At 41.3% G+C, this 17,874-nt stretch overlaps 1 protein-coding gene across 3 annotated transcripts in view; it reads right to left on the bottom strand.

Moving 5' to 3' along the window:
* NTNG1 (netrin G1) overlaps positions 1-17,874 on the bottom strand; it is an 800,238-nt gene that overhangs the window by 229,024 nt on the left and 553,340 nt on the right. For all 3 annotated transcript variants that reach the window (XM_086953890.1, XM_086953891.1, XM_086953892.1), the window contains exon 5: positions 6,436-6,462. In XM_086953890.1, the coding sequence (XP_086810016.1) occupies positions 6,436-6,462 (27 nt within the window). The remainder of the gene's footprint in view (positions 1-6,435; positions 6,463-17,874) is intronic.

Raw genomic sequence — 17,874 nt, 5'->3', positions numbered from 1 at the left:
TTCTTCACAAGTGTTACTTCGGTCCTTTTGAAACGAACAAAACAGAGGTCTAGGCCCCTGATTGGTTTCAGACTACTGCGAACCAGGTTTAACATCCTGTAGTTCTGGGCAAATGACGTGGAGCCAATCTAAGATCTTGGCGGATAGGGTTCCTCTGTCACAAACCTACAAGTCCATTATATCCTATGGAATTTGTAATAAGGTGACGAGTATTCCTTCCACCAAAATTGCAAACAGGCCCTTAATCGCCCCTTGCCAAGAAAATCAATCTGACCTTTTGTAAAGTGTTCTGGTGCTAATGCAAAGCGCTCCAATGCCCTTGGCTCAGGTTGTGCTATATAAACTGCAAAAAAAAAAAAAACACAGAACTCGGTCCCGTTCCCTTATAACTGGAGAAGATTCTACTTGCATAAATGGAGTCTATAAGCTTGAACCCGAGTTTGCTTGTTTCTTTTCAGATCTTTTCATAACACTTTCATTTTTTATTTTACTTGGCGAAAGAATGTCTAACGAAAGTGTGGTTATAGAAACCACATATTTGAATAGCTATATTCTAGCTCAGTCATGTATTATTTGTATATGCATATGTTTATACATGAAATTATTTTTGAAATACTCTCCTTGCCAAATAGTGGGTTTCTACTGATGTTTTTGAGATGTATTTTTGTACCAGCTGCAGATAGATTCAAAACCCCATGTGGGGAGGTTCAATGAATTAAAACTTCATAAATAAATGATGAACAGACATCTTCGTGCTCTCGAAAATGCCATGTATTTGATGATAGAGCTACTTGAAAAATCGCACAGAAAACCTTGTGCGTCTTGTTTCAGTGTTTAACCGTTTCCTCTGAGTTTTGTTAGTGGGTGTCTATGGACTATTAATACATTCATTTAAAAATAAAGCACAGATTTGGGTTTCCTGTACGCCATAAAGAGCAAAAAAAAAGCACCCCGAACCCTTGCCATATATAACAATTGAAAATGAGATTGTAATGAGTGAAAGAGTTTTTGGGACTATGTAGGAAGATAAAGGAGAACCAGAGAAGTTCATGTCATCATAAATTTAGTACAATGAGAATGGGTTCAAGACAAATTAAATTGTGGAAGAAACACAAAGGGTGGATAATTCTGTTTGGGTCGGTTCAAAATTAATTTAATTAGGTGTCTGTGTTTGAGCAGATTTAATGCACCATATAATGAGTTACTGTGTTTGGTCAAAGTTGGTTCCCAATTAAATGAATGACTGTGTTCGAGCAGTATTGGTGCACACACAATGCATGACTGTGTTTGAGCAGGGGTTATTTCAATGGATGAGTGATTGTGTTTGAGAAAGTTTGATGCATAAAGGAAGGAGTGAGGGTGTTTGAGCAAGTTTGATGCACAACGCTAAGGGCCTGATCACGAGTTCGGTGGTCCTCCTGTAGGACCGCCACTGCAGCGCCCACACGAGGAACGCCAAGCCCATGGTGCACCGCCTGCAGCACGGCCCTGCACAGTGTGGTATTCACCATGTCTTGCATGCCACACCTTGCAGTAACAAGGGTGCAATTCCAGGGGAGCACAACATGTGCCCCCTGCATGCACCATCAGAGGCAGCAGGGTGCCCTGATAGGGCCTCCTTACTTGCATGTCCGCCTTCCTTTTCATGGATGGTGCATCACCATGAAATGGGATGTGGATTTACAAGTTGAAATATGCTCAGCGATGCCACATCGGCACAGCCAGCATATTCCTGGCCATTTCCACACTGCCACCGCTACAGGATCCTGGATACCAGCGGAGGCGGCGGTCCTATGGCAGTCTTAATGCCAGACTCAAAATATGGCGGGCGGACTCACAGTGGTGGCAGTGGTCGGACCACCACCTCGAGTACGGTATACAACAACAAAAGGTTCTATCGAGAAATTTACAATTTCTTAAGGAAAATGAAATTTATCCTAATATGCTAAGGAAAGCCAATCAATGGGGCACAATCTATGTTGAAATAATGAAGCTGTAGACCAAAAAGAGAGTACGCAGTTCCCCAGGTTAAAAAGACAGATGAACCCAAGTGAGTGTAGGCACGGCGGAGGGGAATCCTCCTTGTTGGAACTAGAGTCCTAGCAAGCTAGGTGTCATGCTTCATCATATGGGCTAGCTCCTCTTCAGGTCGGTGGTGCAATACCCGACGGGCACCCATAAAGGGGTTCTTTAGCAGAGATCTTTTGTTCCTGCCGTATGGCGCCATGGGTGTAAGGGCTCTAGGGAAAAAGGGTGTGTGTAGATGTGTGTGGGTGGTTAAAAAAGGTTGGGTAGTCCACAGAGGAATTTTAATAGAGTGGTAACCCATCTTACTAAAAGCAAACAGAGTGTCTGCTCTCTGGCATAAAGGTCTGGGGGAGCAAGGCTCTACTCTATATCAGTGGTCGACATGTTTCACACAATGTGTTCTAAGCGATACAGTGCATAAGAACATGACACCATACATCTGGAAGATCTTCTTTGGGACTTACATATTGAATTGTGATCATTTCTTGAAAATATTAGCGCTCCTTCTGGATTAGAGTGATTGGGGTTACTAGTGGTTGGTGAACAAGAAGTTGAGCGTACCCGTGGTGAATAAATGAGTTGTAGATAATTTAAAAATAGCCTTCCAGTGCACACAGGATTTGACCTCCATCATTTTGCCTAGTTTTGATTGTTTCACAATATACATAATTACATATATAAGTACCACACTAAAGGTGCATTAGGTAAGACATACTCCAATAAACAGGACACTTGACAAGGTACAATACACAAAGAAAATTACTCAGTTGGGCATCCATTCATCACTGTAAACAAATATTCAAACATATTCTTATTCCTTAGGTGTAGGTATATATGACATTAAGACAGAACACCTATTCATATAGTCAACGTTTCTACCCTCAACGGAATGTGTGTACATACAACACATCACAATGGGCCTTCTGCAAGACTAGGGAAATTCAAAACAGCCTGAATTCAATAGATTATGCATCTAACTTGAGGTAGGTTAATTGTGGATAAAAATTATCCAAGACTTTGCAAAGTAGGGGGTCCTCAATGTGGACCTTATGTGAAGTAACTTGCGTGCATTAGCACGTTGCCTATTGCTTCCATGGACACCTGGAACATAAACTGGAAGCTAAGTACAGCCTTTCAGCTTCAAGGAAGCAAAAGGATTCTCTGATTCGTGTGAGGAGAGGAAACAAATCCATCCTGCTCCGTGGAACATCTGAGACAGACTGTCATTGCGATGTGATGTATGTACACACTTCCCGCTGAGGGTCAAAATGTTGACAATAAGAATAGGTGTTCCGTCTTTGGGCATGATTATGTTGTTGTTAGGAAAGGTTCTGGATGGGATTCGCCATTGCAGAATCCGATTCGGAACCCTTTGTTCTAACCGAATCGTATAGATTTCCCAATGACCGATTACATTGCCCAGAAACTGTTCGAGCAGTCCAAATCGGTTCCAAAAGGCATCTGGACAGCCTGAGTCTTTCAGACACATTTTATACAGCTCTATGGACACGGTTCCTGGATGAGCGATTACTATGATCGATTCAGACAACTGTTCCGATTCGGTGTGTCCGAAATGGCGGCCTGAATCAGTCTTAGGGGGTCCGTTGCGGGCCCCCCTTATCCCAAGATGTACGACTGTAGCCCATGGGGGTACCCAAAGTACCCCTCTTCCCAACCATGCCCAATGTGGCAGGCCCCATGTGGAGCCTGCCACAGGGTGCAATGTTTCCCCAGCCACCCCTGTTTTCAATGGGAGCCTGTGTTCTCGTTTGGAACTAAGACTCCCTTTGAAGTCAATGCCAGTCCGACCGAACGATGTTGGGAAGCATCGTAATCGGTCGTCTGGACTCACAAGACCTGATTAGTTTGGAAACTAGTCCGGAACCAATTAGTTTGGGACAGTTTCTTAACAACATCGTAATCAGGCACTTGTGGCTAGATGTAGGTAATTTTATTTTACCACTTCTTAAATACCGAATTTTACCGATTTGGTATTTAAGAAGTGGTAAAATAGAGGGGGGGGGATGTGGGTATTACAGAATCAGTAAATACCAAATAGTTAAGATTCGGTATTTATCGATTCTGTAAATACCGATTCGGTAATGCCCATTGATTCCTATGGGCATTGAAGCCCATATGAATCAATGGGCATTACTGAATAGGTATTTACCGATTCGGTAAATACCGATTCCAGCGAGGGTGCAGGGGGTGTCACTTTGACACCCTCTAGCACCCCAAATACAGGCGTGTGTGCCATGTGGCACACAGACATGCCCTAAGGGCATGTCTGTCTGTTACATGGCATAGGTGTGCATGCACACCTGGATTCGATATTTTACCACCCAATTGGATTGGGTGGTAAAATACCGAATCTGAAAGGCCTTTGGGACTCAGAAGAGTCCCACCGACATCTAGAAGTTACCGAATCGGTAAAAATACCGATTCAGTATTTTACCGATTCGGTAAATTCACCGAAACTGTAAAACTGGCCCCCTACATCCCAAAAACCCATTTACCGGTCGGTAACGGTCGAAATCGGCCATTACCGGCCGGTAAATGGCCACCTACATCGGGCCCTTAATGTCTTACATACCTACACCTAAGGATTAAGGATATATTTGAAACTTTTTTCAGTGGTGAACGGATGCCCAACTGAGTCATTTTCTTTGTTTATTGCACCATGTCAAGTTTCCTGTTTATTGGATTATGTCTTATATAATGCACCTTTTGTATGCCACTTATATATGTAATTATTTATGTTGTATATAAGTCTTGGGTCTTTGGTATATGACTTATGTGTTCCTTCACGATATATAAATGCTAATATATTGTGCATGTTATTTTTGTGTCAGCTTCATTATTTCAACATAGATAGTGCACCATTGATTGTCTTTCCTTAGCATATCAGGACACATTTTATTTTCCATAGGATAGTGTGCATTTCACAATAGAACCTAGTGTTGTTGTATACTGTTAATTCCCTAGGTTCTGTGAGATACTGGAACACCCCATTATTATTAATGACCACTGTCGCCGCCGTACTCAGAATAAGACCCTAAGAGGGACTGTGTATGAGCAAGTTTGATACATTAAGGCGTGTGGGACTGAGCTGTGTTGAAGAAATGTTGTGAGATATTTTGGTACAGCATGTGCTACTCACACAAAGGAAGGGTATATTTGTGGTTGAAAATATGTTAAGCGCATTTGTGTACTATGCCTTTGAGCTCATGTTTATAATAGTGGGGAAGAATGGCTTTGCATTTGTCACACAAGTCTGTGTTTTAAACATGCAAGTAACATGATGCTTTCAGCAGGTTTGTGTCACATACTATGGAAAGATGTGACTGTTTAAGAAGTGTGGAAGCGCACATGGGTGGTGTGACTTATATCAGGTTTCAGTACACTGAGCTGAGTTGACTGAGTCTATGTAGAGGTAAAGCACAGGCGATGGGCTTGTAATGATGAGCAGTTCATATTTAAACACATGGGGTGGTTGTTCATTTGAGAATGTATTAGGAACCAAGTGATGGTGTGGGGGGGGGGGGTAGAGCGTGATTGCACTGAATGATCTTTCAAATGGGGAGTGGGGAGACAGTACAGGACTGAATGATATGCCAGTGGGATGACAGAGGCTCTGAGGCACACGTGGGCAACTTTTTAAAGAAGGCTTAATGCACATTGCAGGGAGTAGGGGAAATGAGCACATTTCAGCCATTGATGAGGATGCTGTGTTTTAGCATGTTTTCTGGAGATGTGTTAGCATGACACAGAACAACTGAAGCACACGTGGTTTGGCACCTGGATTAGGAAGTTTGAAGTACACTGGGTTGGATGAGCGAATAAGGTTTCTGCCCACAGAGGGAAGGAACAAGTGTTGGGAGAGACACTTTGTTCAATACTTTCATGGGGCAGAAGCAAAGTTAAGAATTTGCAATTGAATATTGCGCTGAGGATTGACATTAGGAAAAATGCAGTAAAATGTTGCACAGTCTCATTCAAGAAGCCTGACCAAAAAAATCGTGAAATCTTATCCAACCTTTTGCATCTGAACATATTTCCATTCTGGCTGATGGAGTGCTCGGAAAGTTGCACCGATTAAATATTCAATAGAAATTAGCTTTCTGTCCATGTCTTAGGTTTAATTTTGTGAACGTTTTATTCACTCATAAGAAAATATCCTGGAAATTGCCTTTGCAGTAGGGTAAACTGTCAGAGTCCACATCACAGAGTCTTTTTGATCAAGAAATACAAGTAAAGTCGGCCAAGAAAAAAAGTCAATATTGCATTTTGTTTTCTGTAAAATACATTTCAAGGAAACATTATCTACGCCAGAAATGGATGTTGGGAAAACAGATACGAGATTCTTTACAGCACATTACAGCTATTTGAAATCTGCTTATTACTTACTACCAATACTGGAAATGCTGGGGATGCCTGTAAAAAGACAAAAAAAATATTTGAATGTTAACCATTTCATGGCAATTGCTGAAAAGAAAAAGTCGTTTGTTATATAAAATCCAAGTACATCATTGAACAGAATACCCAAACAAAAGTAGTAAAGCAATTGAGCCAATTCAGTAGTTGACATCATGTATGAACCCTTAATTAACCAATAAATGGTTCATTCATGAAGTAAACGTCCTTCCTTCCTTTGTGGCAGTTTGCATTTAGTAATTTCCGGTGCACACCTGAACAAATTGCATTGGATATTTGCAGCTAATGCAACCATTTTGTTTCTCTATTATAACACATGAAGTATCATGATAAGCACTAATGTCATTTGAAAAAAAATATTTATCAACAATTGTAATAGAAGACAATATTCTAATAAAGTCTGGTCACCTTTGATGAAGATGGCTTATTCCAGGTGTAGAGTTGAAATCAATAAACTGAGGTAATTTAGAAACCAAGGCATGTTTTGTGTTGCTGTACAAATCATAGAAGATTTCACATGCAAAATGTCTTTCATCACACACCAGTTGAAGTACAGGAGGTCAATCATCTTAGCCATCGTGTCTTACCAGTATGTCAATCACCTTACTGGAGTAAGTCTTCATTCATATTTTTTCACTTTCATGCTGTCACTGTATCCCACATCTCCGCACCCTCTTCTGCTGTGGTTGGATTTTTTTATGCATTATCTTTATCTACTCATTTATATTGTCCCACTACTCAGATTCAGTGAGACACTGATTGTGGATTTTCTGATATGGAGTCACTGAATGTTCTAACCTCATAAAAGAAATGTGTGCTTAACTTAGTATGGTTGACTAATATAAAAGCCAATTGCTCTAACAGATAGGGACTTACATATCCGATACCCATGTAAGAACGTGAATTATTAGTTGGGGATGGTAGTCCACCACAGGTAATAAAATCACTAAGCGGTTAGGTCCAGGCAAAAGTTTAAGCAATTTAAACCTGAGTTCAACCCATTGTAGCTATGGAATAGAGCAGACAGGCTTAATTTAGAGAATATATGTAAAGGTTGTAGAAGTATCAAAACTGTTAAAAAGTTGAAAATACAACACAATGAAAATCTCACTCAAATTTATAAAAAACAATGTAACATTTAAAAGACAAAATGATAAAAAAAAACAAAATTCCAATAAGGGGAACCACTGATATGAAGAGTTAAATCTTTAAGGCAAAAACCATCAAGGAAATTTAAAATGCCAATCAGTAGTCACTGTTTGTGGATGACCGGACCTTGAGCGTAATTTCAGGCTGACCGAGATGGAGAGCATGTCAGATACGCCACGCATGTTTGACCCAGCCAAAGATTTTACCTTAGGACTTAGTTTCTGCAGTAGAAGGCAGTGGGGAAATGTAGCAGGCTGTATCCGAGTAACTCCTCTCAAGACCAGACAGATAGGAGACAAGAGCTGAAGCCAATGCTTTTGTGGACAAAGTTCGGAATGTGAAAAGTTCATACTTCACACCCAGAGAAGTCCTCTCTCGCTCGATACTTTTCATGCCTTTGCCCGGTCAATATTTCTACATTCAGAATCCTCCACAATGATTTCCACGAGGCCGGATGCCTTTTCTCCCAGGGTTGGCTGAAATAGATTTGCTGCTGCGGAAAAGCTCCAAGCAGGAGAAACCTGTTTATTCAGGCCAGCAAAGTCACACCTTGGCGGGATCGGCTTTGGTGATTTGTTCTCAGTCCTCTGATGGGTGGGAGCCAACATTGTTTTAAATTTCACAGCTTTTCAAAGATGTTAATGTTAATGTTAATGTTAAAAAAAGATTGTAGGAGAAGCCCAGTTAGACATAGCCAAAGGCCTCAGGAACTCAGTGAGAGTATTTATGGGCCAGGACTCACTCAAGCAAAGGTCACCAGCAGCATCTAGTCCAAGTTCTGTTACAGCCGTTCAGGTGGACACTTCAAGAAAAAGGTCTCTTGTAGCTTGTTGTGTCCCTGTAAACACATAGGAGTCACCCTATTGGCCATTGGAGTCCACGTCTTCATCCTGGGAACAAATGTGAGCAGGTCTGAACCCCAGGTTTCCTCACAGGCCTCAAACAGCAGGTGCAATCCAACTTCTGTTCTTCCACAGGGCCAGAAGGTTTTCAGAAGAGAGTGCTTGAGGTGACACATTTATGTTGGTTACAAGCTAGTGGGTGGGGATGACTCCTGGCTTCTCACTAATCGATGGGATAAAAGTTCTCAGGAGTAACCCTACCCACCTTTCCAGTAGTTCTTGTTTGCTTTACTGCAAACAATCCCACAGTGCTTCTTACTTGTAAAATCCAAGATGAACAAACCCTTCTTCTCTTCTGCAGAGCCTGTGTGCATGCCCAGCAGTGTTCCCAGGTAATGTGCTGCCTCGGCCTTTGGGGTCCCTCCAAACTGGTTCTGGTGGTAGTTTCCTTCTTACTGGATTCGGAGCCAGGCTAGCTAGGGAAACAAAGCTTTGCCCTCCCCAGGTCTCACCGTACATCACATTTACTTGTAAGAGGGCAACCATTTTAGTAGATAATGAAGTACCAGAGTACATCCTAACTTGTCTTTCTGCAAGGGGAAGAAAAACACCGCCCGTAGCAAGGCTATTGTTTCTGCTCTGAAAGCAGTTTTCACACCTCTTTAAATTCAAGCACTGATAGAGCAGCTGCTAAAAGGCTAATACAATTTAGCCTTCAAGAGCTTCAAACAGGGAGAACTTAACTTTATAAAAGTTGCTTCTCATAAATATTTAATAAAAATTCAACTTCGCCATTGAATGTGATTTTTAATAAACATGAAAAATATTGGCTGAACTGTTTTTGTAGCTTAACCCAAACCTGAGATAGCAGAATAGCTATTTTAATCTGTACTGTAGTTTACCTTAAAGGACAGCCAGAATCTTCCACAGGAAAATAGCTTTTGGACATTGTAACATTAGGTTTCTACATGTCATACTTTTAAATACAATGTTCCCTAACTAGTGAGCTCCTTATTAATACTTAAAAGGGAGTTTTTCCCCTCAAAAACTGTTGTTTTGACAGGTCAGACCGCAAGTTTACACTGCAGCAGTTAGGCTGCACTGGTAAGCCTGAAGTTGTGTTTTCTATTTCACACTAGTGGATATGCAAACATTTTTAAGTTCCACAGTAACATTTACCTTCCCATTCCATGTGTGTATTTTGACACCATATACTATGGCCTTACAGTAAAGTTAAATATTCCAATTAGACGTTGGCCAATTTTTTCCATATTTGAGGGGCCCAAGCACATGTGATTGGACCTGATTAGCAGTGTGCCAGTGCAGAGAGTCAAAAAAACAGAGACATCAGTCCAAAAAATGGGAATGATCAAGCAAAAATGGACAGTTTCTCACAACCTATCACTGCATTCTGTGTGCTCAAGATCTTTACCCATTTGCACTCTTACTCTTACTCAGCTCAAAGGAAAGCTACCACTATGAGGGCTATGATTCACCTACATAAACTGTAGGAACTGTTGTAGTGAAAAGGGAAATATTCCTACTTATGTCTGGTCACTAGCCACACAACTCAGATTTAATGTGCTATCATCACCCACTAACAAATAATGCATACAAAATGTAATTTAACCATTGTCAAAGTCCATATAAAAGTGAGAACATGAAGCAATATCAGCCTAGATGGCATCTGAATAGAATCACTGTGGTTCCAACCAAAGCAGGTGGGATGAGATATTTCTTAGTGTACATGGATATTTGAGGATAGACTGATCTAAGCTTGTACCAGGGTTTGAGCTAATATCCGGGATGTATGAATAGGTGGCCTCTGTTTTGCAATAAGTGCATGGTATTATGTGCAAGCAGAGGAATGTATATTCATCATATAATTGCCTATTTTTATGTCTACTAAACTATGAACCAGAAACAGAATGACATGCTCTTGGAGACATGTTTTAGGAGTGGTCACGATTTAACAGCACATTATCTCACAAAAGTAAATGCCATTGCTTCTACTTTTGTTCTTCTGTGGCTGTGTGTAGATCAGCCAAGACAAGAGGCAGTACTAATTTGCAAAAGTATGTTATACAAGCCATCACTCAAGGGACATTACACCTTAAGAAACAGTGAAAGCCAGAGAATGGCATCGAAAGGAACAAAAGCAAGATAAAGGCATACAGTCAATGGCATTTGAATCGGCATTGGTACATGACAATAAAGCTGATAATTCTGATTGACGCATGACAGGGCTACATATACAATCACATGTAGGATACTACATTAGAAAAAGGGGTATCATATGACATCATGCGCCCAAGGGAAGAGACAATAGGGATACATTGCAGTACAGTGGAATGTTGAGCATATACATACATACTCCCCTCCACCCCGATAAAAAACAGGATATCAGATAGTGGCTACAGACAACAAATAAGTTGTAAGGGGAGTCCAAATGTCCTGTGGTTTTGATGACGTGGGTAATTCTTCTGCATAACATGTAAACTGATCTCGACAATAGGTCAAGTCTTGCAGCCATAGTTTTGTGGTGGGTGCATGTCTACTCCCCCAACATATAGAGACTCTTCTCTTGGCCATGAACAATGCAAAAGCCACACACCTCCTATGCGAGTCCTTGATGTTAGTGACCCGGCCCAAAGGACACAGCTGGGGAGTACAGACCAGAGGCAGACCGACCATCAAATGTACAATCTGTACAACAGATTCCCAATATGAGCACACCCTGGGGCAATCCCATGCCAAGTGGTAGAAATCTGCGTTAATCGCTCCACATCTCCTACAAGCATCGGAGTCCCTCAGACCATACCTATACAGCTGGGCAGATGTATAATATAGCTGGTGTAAATACCTAAAGTGGACCAACCTCAAATTACTGTTCACTGTTAGGTGCCCCATCTGGCGGCAGTATTCTGCCCATTCATCCTCAGATATGGGATGTAGCAAGGTTGAATTCCATTTATTTAATGCAGATACTCCTAATGTGGCTACTTCCCTCTATGATACCTGATATAATCTAGTGACCAGCTTCACCGAGAAGTGGCAGTATATAAGAGTTGCAGTGCATCGAGCGCAGGTGGTTCTGCAGGAAAGTGCGGATATAGCGCCCGCATTGCAGACCGCAGTCTAGTATTAATTAAAAGATGCATAGCAGTGACCCCACCATTCGCAGCCACAGATGTCAAGGCAATGAATTGGCCACCAGGAAACATATCCTCCATTTTCACCATGTTCATGTCTTGAAGGGTCTTTAGGGCACCTGGCTCAGTAGTAACAGAGAGATCCATATGATGTTAAAGTGTCATATTGGGTGCATACGGTGGCAGTTTCTGCGCTCGCTTTCCCAAGTCCAGTCATGCTTTGGCCGTGGCCTGGACCGTGTCAAGCTCCCCTATTTCGAAAACAGTGTTTCTATTCACTATCATGGCCTTGAGTGGTATTGGGTGACTGCTCCCGCCTCTACCGCGACATGAGGGATGTAAGCAGGATCCTGCTGCCAGTAATATGTATAGTGGGCTTGCGAGTACAAATGGTAGAGACGAAAATCAGGCGCTGTAAAGCCACCTTGCTAATATGTAATCCCAAACTTAGTTCAAATCTCAGGCTGATGATAGTAGGCAGTAGAATGGATTACAACCAGACATTTATTTTATTTTGAGGGGCACACTTTCCAGGAAATGTAGTGAAATTAGCTAGAAATATTGCCACACAAACAATCTAACAATCACTATAGAAAGAAAAAAGACATACCCATCACACGGGGCTACACACTAAAAGAAAGATGACATGGAATGTGAAAACAAAGATTAACATTATTTCAGGAGTGGACTTCTATGTGGGACAATTGTAGGCAGGACATATTTTAAAATATCTGAGATGATATAGGGACCATTATATAGAGTGGTCATCTTCAAACAAAGAAACAGATCCGAAATAATTCTAACATAATGTATGAGCATCCACATTACATTGTGCTTGAGTGGAATTAGTTTCCATGGTGAGTCCAGGTTCTGAACCTAACAAAATGTTTCAGAATTGTAATATTGTTAGCCAAGAATCATTACCATCAAGCAGACACTGGAGGGTATCTATTAGTTTGTTTCGGCACACAAATGATGTGCGATGGCCCTAATTCTTTCAAAATATAGATGAAACATGGGCACGGGATGTGGAGTTCTTGATGATTATTTTAAACTATTAACATGGAAGAGGAACTTGATTTTCCGCTCGACCAGAGCATAAACGGGCTGCAGGTTTGTAGTCTGCTGGAGTCAAAATGAGCTGAGGAAGAAAAGTAGAATATAATAACTCCCAGAGATGGGGATGAGGCAGGTTTATTAACGGTTGAGGCACCTTTATATTGATTGTAAAGGCACGCCATGTCACCTTAGTTTAATAGCGTGTTCACTAAAGACACTTGCAATATGATAAACCTCCACCTAAGTTAATCTCACTACCCATTTTGAACCGTTGCTTGGGGCCCAGGTCCCTTTCAATCAACAGGATCCGTATAAATGCAGTTCTTAGGATCCTCAGACCTGATAAGAAGCTTGTAAGGACTCCCAGGTGCAGGATTCATGACAAACGTGCAAGACGAAACAACACTCTGTATCCTGGTCATCTGTAACAGCATAGGGGTTTGCTGAATTACCCAATGTGATAATTCATTTTTGAAATAATATTGTGAAATTACCCAAACACATTGGAAAACCTTCTTGCTTGTGCTTCATATAGCCCCACATTTAAAGCACTAACAAAGTTAATCACGAGCCGTAACAATTCATAAGCTCATGATAATTTTGCTTAAATAATATGGCTGGCTTGTAGAAAATGAACACAAGTTATGCTTAAAGAAACAGAAAATGGAAAACGTCCCTTTCTATAAATGTGCAAATTAACGTGTTAACATGCTTAGCCTGATTCTTTGTAGCAATTGTCCATTTTTATTGTATTTTCACTGTCAAGTTAAGCTAGGCCTCATTCGTTCTCTATTCTATGCATTTCCTTTAGTTTAACTTTCTTAAACATGTGTTTAGCAGTATGTGGCACAGTGCTGTATTAAATAAATAATTCACGTAAGCCTTAGAAAACATGTCATCCACGTAGAATGTGCTGAACCCGATAAATGTTTTCTTTTCTTCCTAAGCTACATGTTCACATCGCATTTGGTTCGATATTAGCTATCACTTGTCCACAATTACAAATAACAACAGAATAAGTAAAACAAAGGTGTATGCAGGGAAATGTGAAGCTTACGATGTAGATCTGTAGAAGTTCCAACTAGAATGTTTCTGCTTTAGACTAGTTCATTGTCACATAATGGAGTTCGGAATAGCTAATAGAGTAAGCTGCAGGGCTGTTGTGGGAACTGAGGGGCATATTACCAACAACTAGCGATAATTATCGCTATGTTGGCTTAGCGGCAATATTTTTATCGCCGAGCTACGGCGATTTTTATCGCTTAGGAACCTTGCTATTATCAAGGTTTATCTCCTAAGCGATAAAAATCGGCCAAAATGCATGAATATCGCTGAAAAGTCAGCGATATTCATGCATTACCGAGCTAATGCTCTTAGCTATGTTATCCACCTCCCATTGGATAACATGGCTAAGAACTGCTCTGGGGCAGGTGTTCGCTTTTGGAGATATTCGCGCTTAGCGCAAATATCTCCAAAAGTTGGTAATAGGAGATAGCGATGTTAGCGACTGTTTCCAGTCGCTAACATCTTGGCACGCCCACTTTGCATGTCATTAGTGATACATTTCAATGACATGCAAAGCGGGGCCCAAGATGGTCGCTATCTCCTACTAGCTGTCTCTAACTGGTGTTAGCGACAGCTAGGTAGTAGAGAGATCATTTTTATCTCCGCTTTCTTGGCTTTTAAAGCCAAAAAAGCGGAGATAAACCCCCTTGATAATATGCCCCTCAATGTGAAACCAAAGTACATAGACAATCGCAACTTAGTATGCCACTTGAAGATAATGTTAGCTGTTCTCACATGTTACAGTTGGAATGGAGAAGGATGTGGCAGACCATTGGACGATCCTTTGATCACTAGTTCAAGATGGCATTGCACCGAAGAAGATGGATACATACGTTTTTGTGTTTAATATACGTGCTCCTAGTTAGAGAGTAATCACTTGCGCTTCCATCACATTTTCCTTAGGCACGCGCTGAGAGCTTTATGCTGATCAGACTGGTCCAGGCTAATTGTGCTGTGACCTTGTTTTTGCCTTTTACACTATAAGCTACTGCTGATGGTGTTTACTAGATTTTCTTTAAGAAACAACTATTGCTGTGAGTAACTCATTGAGAGAAAACTCGATCAAGTTTTCCAGAACTACTCTTCATAAGTTAAACTAAAATGTATATACTATTTCTAAATGCGCCTTAAAAATCTCATTCTTTTTCGAAGATCTCGACATGGGTTCTGACGAGGTTAGGGTCTATTAGAGAAGAACAGACACTTAGGTAAATTTCCTTTATGGAACAAGCTGTAATATTTTCCTGTTTGCTGCTAACCATTATTTTTCTTGATATTTCTGTAAATAGTTTTAACTAATTTGGACTTATAAAGATTTAACTCAAACCACTAAAACTAAAAAGATAAATATAGCTTATAAAAAAATAATCTAAACTCTCTTTATTTTCTGAACATTATAACAGTGTTCCATTCTAAAACAGTGGCAAAGGTCCAGTTGACCTGAAGAAGATCAAGGTGCGGAGTTGCGACTGCTGCTGTAAGTTAAAGAGTTTTTACATTACCCACGTGCCAGCAGTTTCTGGTAGCAGAGATATGGCTCCCACCCTGAATGGAGCTAGAAAATTTATAATTTCCAAAGCCAAAATACAGCTCCTGACTCCCGAATCCCAAATCTCAAATCGAAGTCAAGTCAAGTCAAGTCAGAGAATTTATATAGCGCACTACATATTACCGGTCTAGATTTTCCTTGCAGTTGTGGCAAATATTCTTGAATGATTGGGATACTGTTATTTCTTTAGTAAGGAGCAAACAAAGAGAAGTTTAAACATTTATTGTTGAAGTTGTGTGAATGCTAGGAAAATTGTGAAGTAGGGTGAACTGCTGCAAGGAGTGAGTGATAAGTCATATGGTTTCATGCTGGGATTGGTCAGTTAGTGTGTTTTCGAGCTGAGATTGATGGTGACGTCACAATCGCGCTGAGACTGGATTGACAAAAAATCTAATAATGGATTTGGATTTGTTAGGAAAGATTTGGCAGACTATTAGCTCAAATTAGATTGGTTGAGAAGGAATTGACTTATATGGAACAAAACAATAATATTGCAAATGGAAATTTCCTTGCCTATTGCATTGCAAAAACTAAGGGGCCTATTAGGATGGCGATTGGACTTCCGATAGCCCGCTATCCTAGCGGTGCTGGGACCGGCTGCCAGTGGTGTGGTGGTCCGGCACCGGCGATTAGGATGCCACCGTGACGGTGGCATTCTCCATTCCCAGCATTGTGGCGGGTGGTGTGCTCACAGCACCGCCCGCAACATTGCTGGGAATGCACTGCATGCATTATCATGCACAAGGTGACAGGCACCGCGAGGTGCCTGCTACCATGTCCATGACAATGCAGGGGGTACCATAGGTACCCCCCATGTGCACCCCCCACCCCCGATACTCTGGGGGCCCGCAACGGGCCCCTGTAAGAGAATTCTGCATGCCTTTCCGTGGCGGCGAAAGTCATGTTTCTGCCCCCATGCTAATATGGATGGTGGTGTCTAGCAGACACCGCCACCATATTAAACCCTTTTCTGCCCGGTCGACTTGTTGACCAGGCGTAAAAGCGGTGAAGGGTCTTCCCATCCGCCGCGGTTCCCCCCGCCATACTAATATAGCAGGGGTAAATGGGTGGCGGGTGGGGAAGGATGTTGAGCGGATCGCCACTGCCATGCGGGCAGTGGTGATCCGCCCTACATCCTAATAGGCACCTAAATGTTTTGAAGAATAAAAAAATGTAATCAGAGGGGATATTTCTGTTCCGGTGCAGTAGGGCAAAGAGACCCCTCCTGAGGCTACAAATGCTCATATTATGACAATGGAGTATGGGTTAGACACTTGGTCTTGGGTTCGCCAGTGGAGTAGAATCGATAGGAAAGAGGGTGTATTGAGTTTTTCTAGACATGCAATATTTAGTACAATGATTCCTGTGACTTTGAAAGGAAAATTGCATGAGATGAGGCCACCAACTAGACCTACTCAATGCAAGGCTCTTAATGTATGGAAAAAGGTTGTGAGAGAAAACGAGAGAGAGACATGTCAGAGAAGGATAAAGCGGGCAGTAAGGCATTATGTGGATGCTAGATAGATTGAAGAACAGCATAGATGGAGGAAGGCGATCACAGTTGGAACCAGACTATATCCAGTTATTAGCTCAGATTCAAAGCAGGGAAAAGAGAAGGGCCACCTGAAGAAAAATGAGGATGAATCAGATACAGATTCCGGAGATGAGATTTTAGAACAGATATTGGCATTGAGACCTCCACTTTATACTATTTCTATGGTTCACAGAGAGCCTAGTGCTGATGTGGGTGCTCCATTATCAACTGCTCCAGCAGATTCAAGTTTAGCCCAGTTTGAAGGACCTATACAGATACTCCAAACTGTCCCACGAATTGTGGCTCGACCACAAGTTGCAGCTCCAATAGCAACTGGTACAATTGTAACACACACTAGAGCCCAGATAATCCCCGTAAATGCCCCAATAGTAACCAGAGAAATTACAACTGCTCCTCCAAATGTGGATCTGAAGCCAGAGCACTTCAGGTCATAGGCGATGTGTCTGCCACAGGATCTGTTCCAATTTCACAAAATTCTCAGATTGCCTTATGGAGACCACCACAGACAGTACAAACACTAACAGATGGAAGGACTTTAGTCTTCGCGACTTCGGTTACACTTGATGATATCAATGCTTCCACAGAAGGAAACGTACCAACATGGGTAGAAAAAGCAGCAGGGGAATAGAAGAGTAGACAGCTCTGAGGTAGTGGAAATACAAGATCCAGAAAGGGAGAAATCATAAAATGTAGCCAAATTAAATATAGAATTGTTAGAAGTAATAAGGGGATGCTTAAAATTCGAGCTTATTGAGCAGAACCAAAGGAACAAATTAATTATTATAAAGAAATTACACAAAGAGCAGCAATAGTGTATGATAAATTGGCAGAGGTAGCTCAGAAATATGAGACAAATCTTAAGAAAAATGTTCACATGAAAACAATCTACAGTGTTCAGTTAGGTGACCCAAAAGAAAAATTGGTTCTGTTGGGTAGCGAAACAACTAATTTGTAGATTCTATCCGTGTTTAATATTACCACCTCCCTCTGACAGGAATTCACAACAGGTTCTTGCAATAAATGAAAAGAAAAGCCTGTATA

The sequence above is a fragment of the Lissotriton vulgaris genome, chromosome 1_1 (assembly GCF_964263255.1).
Source record: "Lissotriton vulgaris chromosome 1_1, aLisVul1.2, whole genome shotgun sequence".
Classification (NCBI taxonomy): domain Eukaryota; kingdom Metazoa; phylum Chordata; class Amphibia; order Caudata; family Salamandridae; genus Lissotriton; species Lissotriton vulgaris.
The sequence above is the reverse complement of the archived record's forward strand: the minus strand, read 5'-3'. Positions and strand labels throughout refer to the sequence as shown.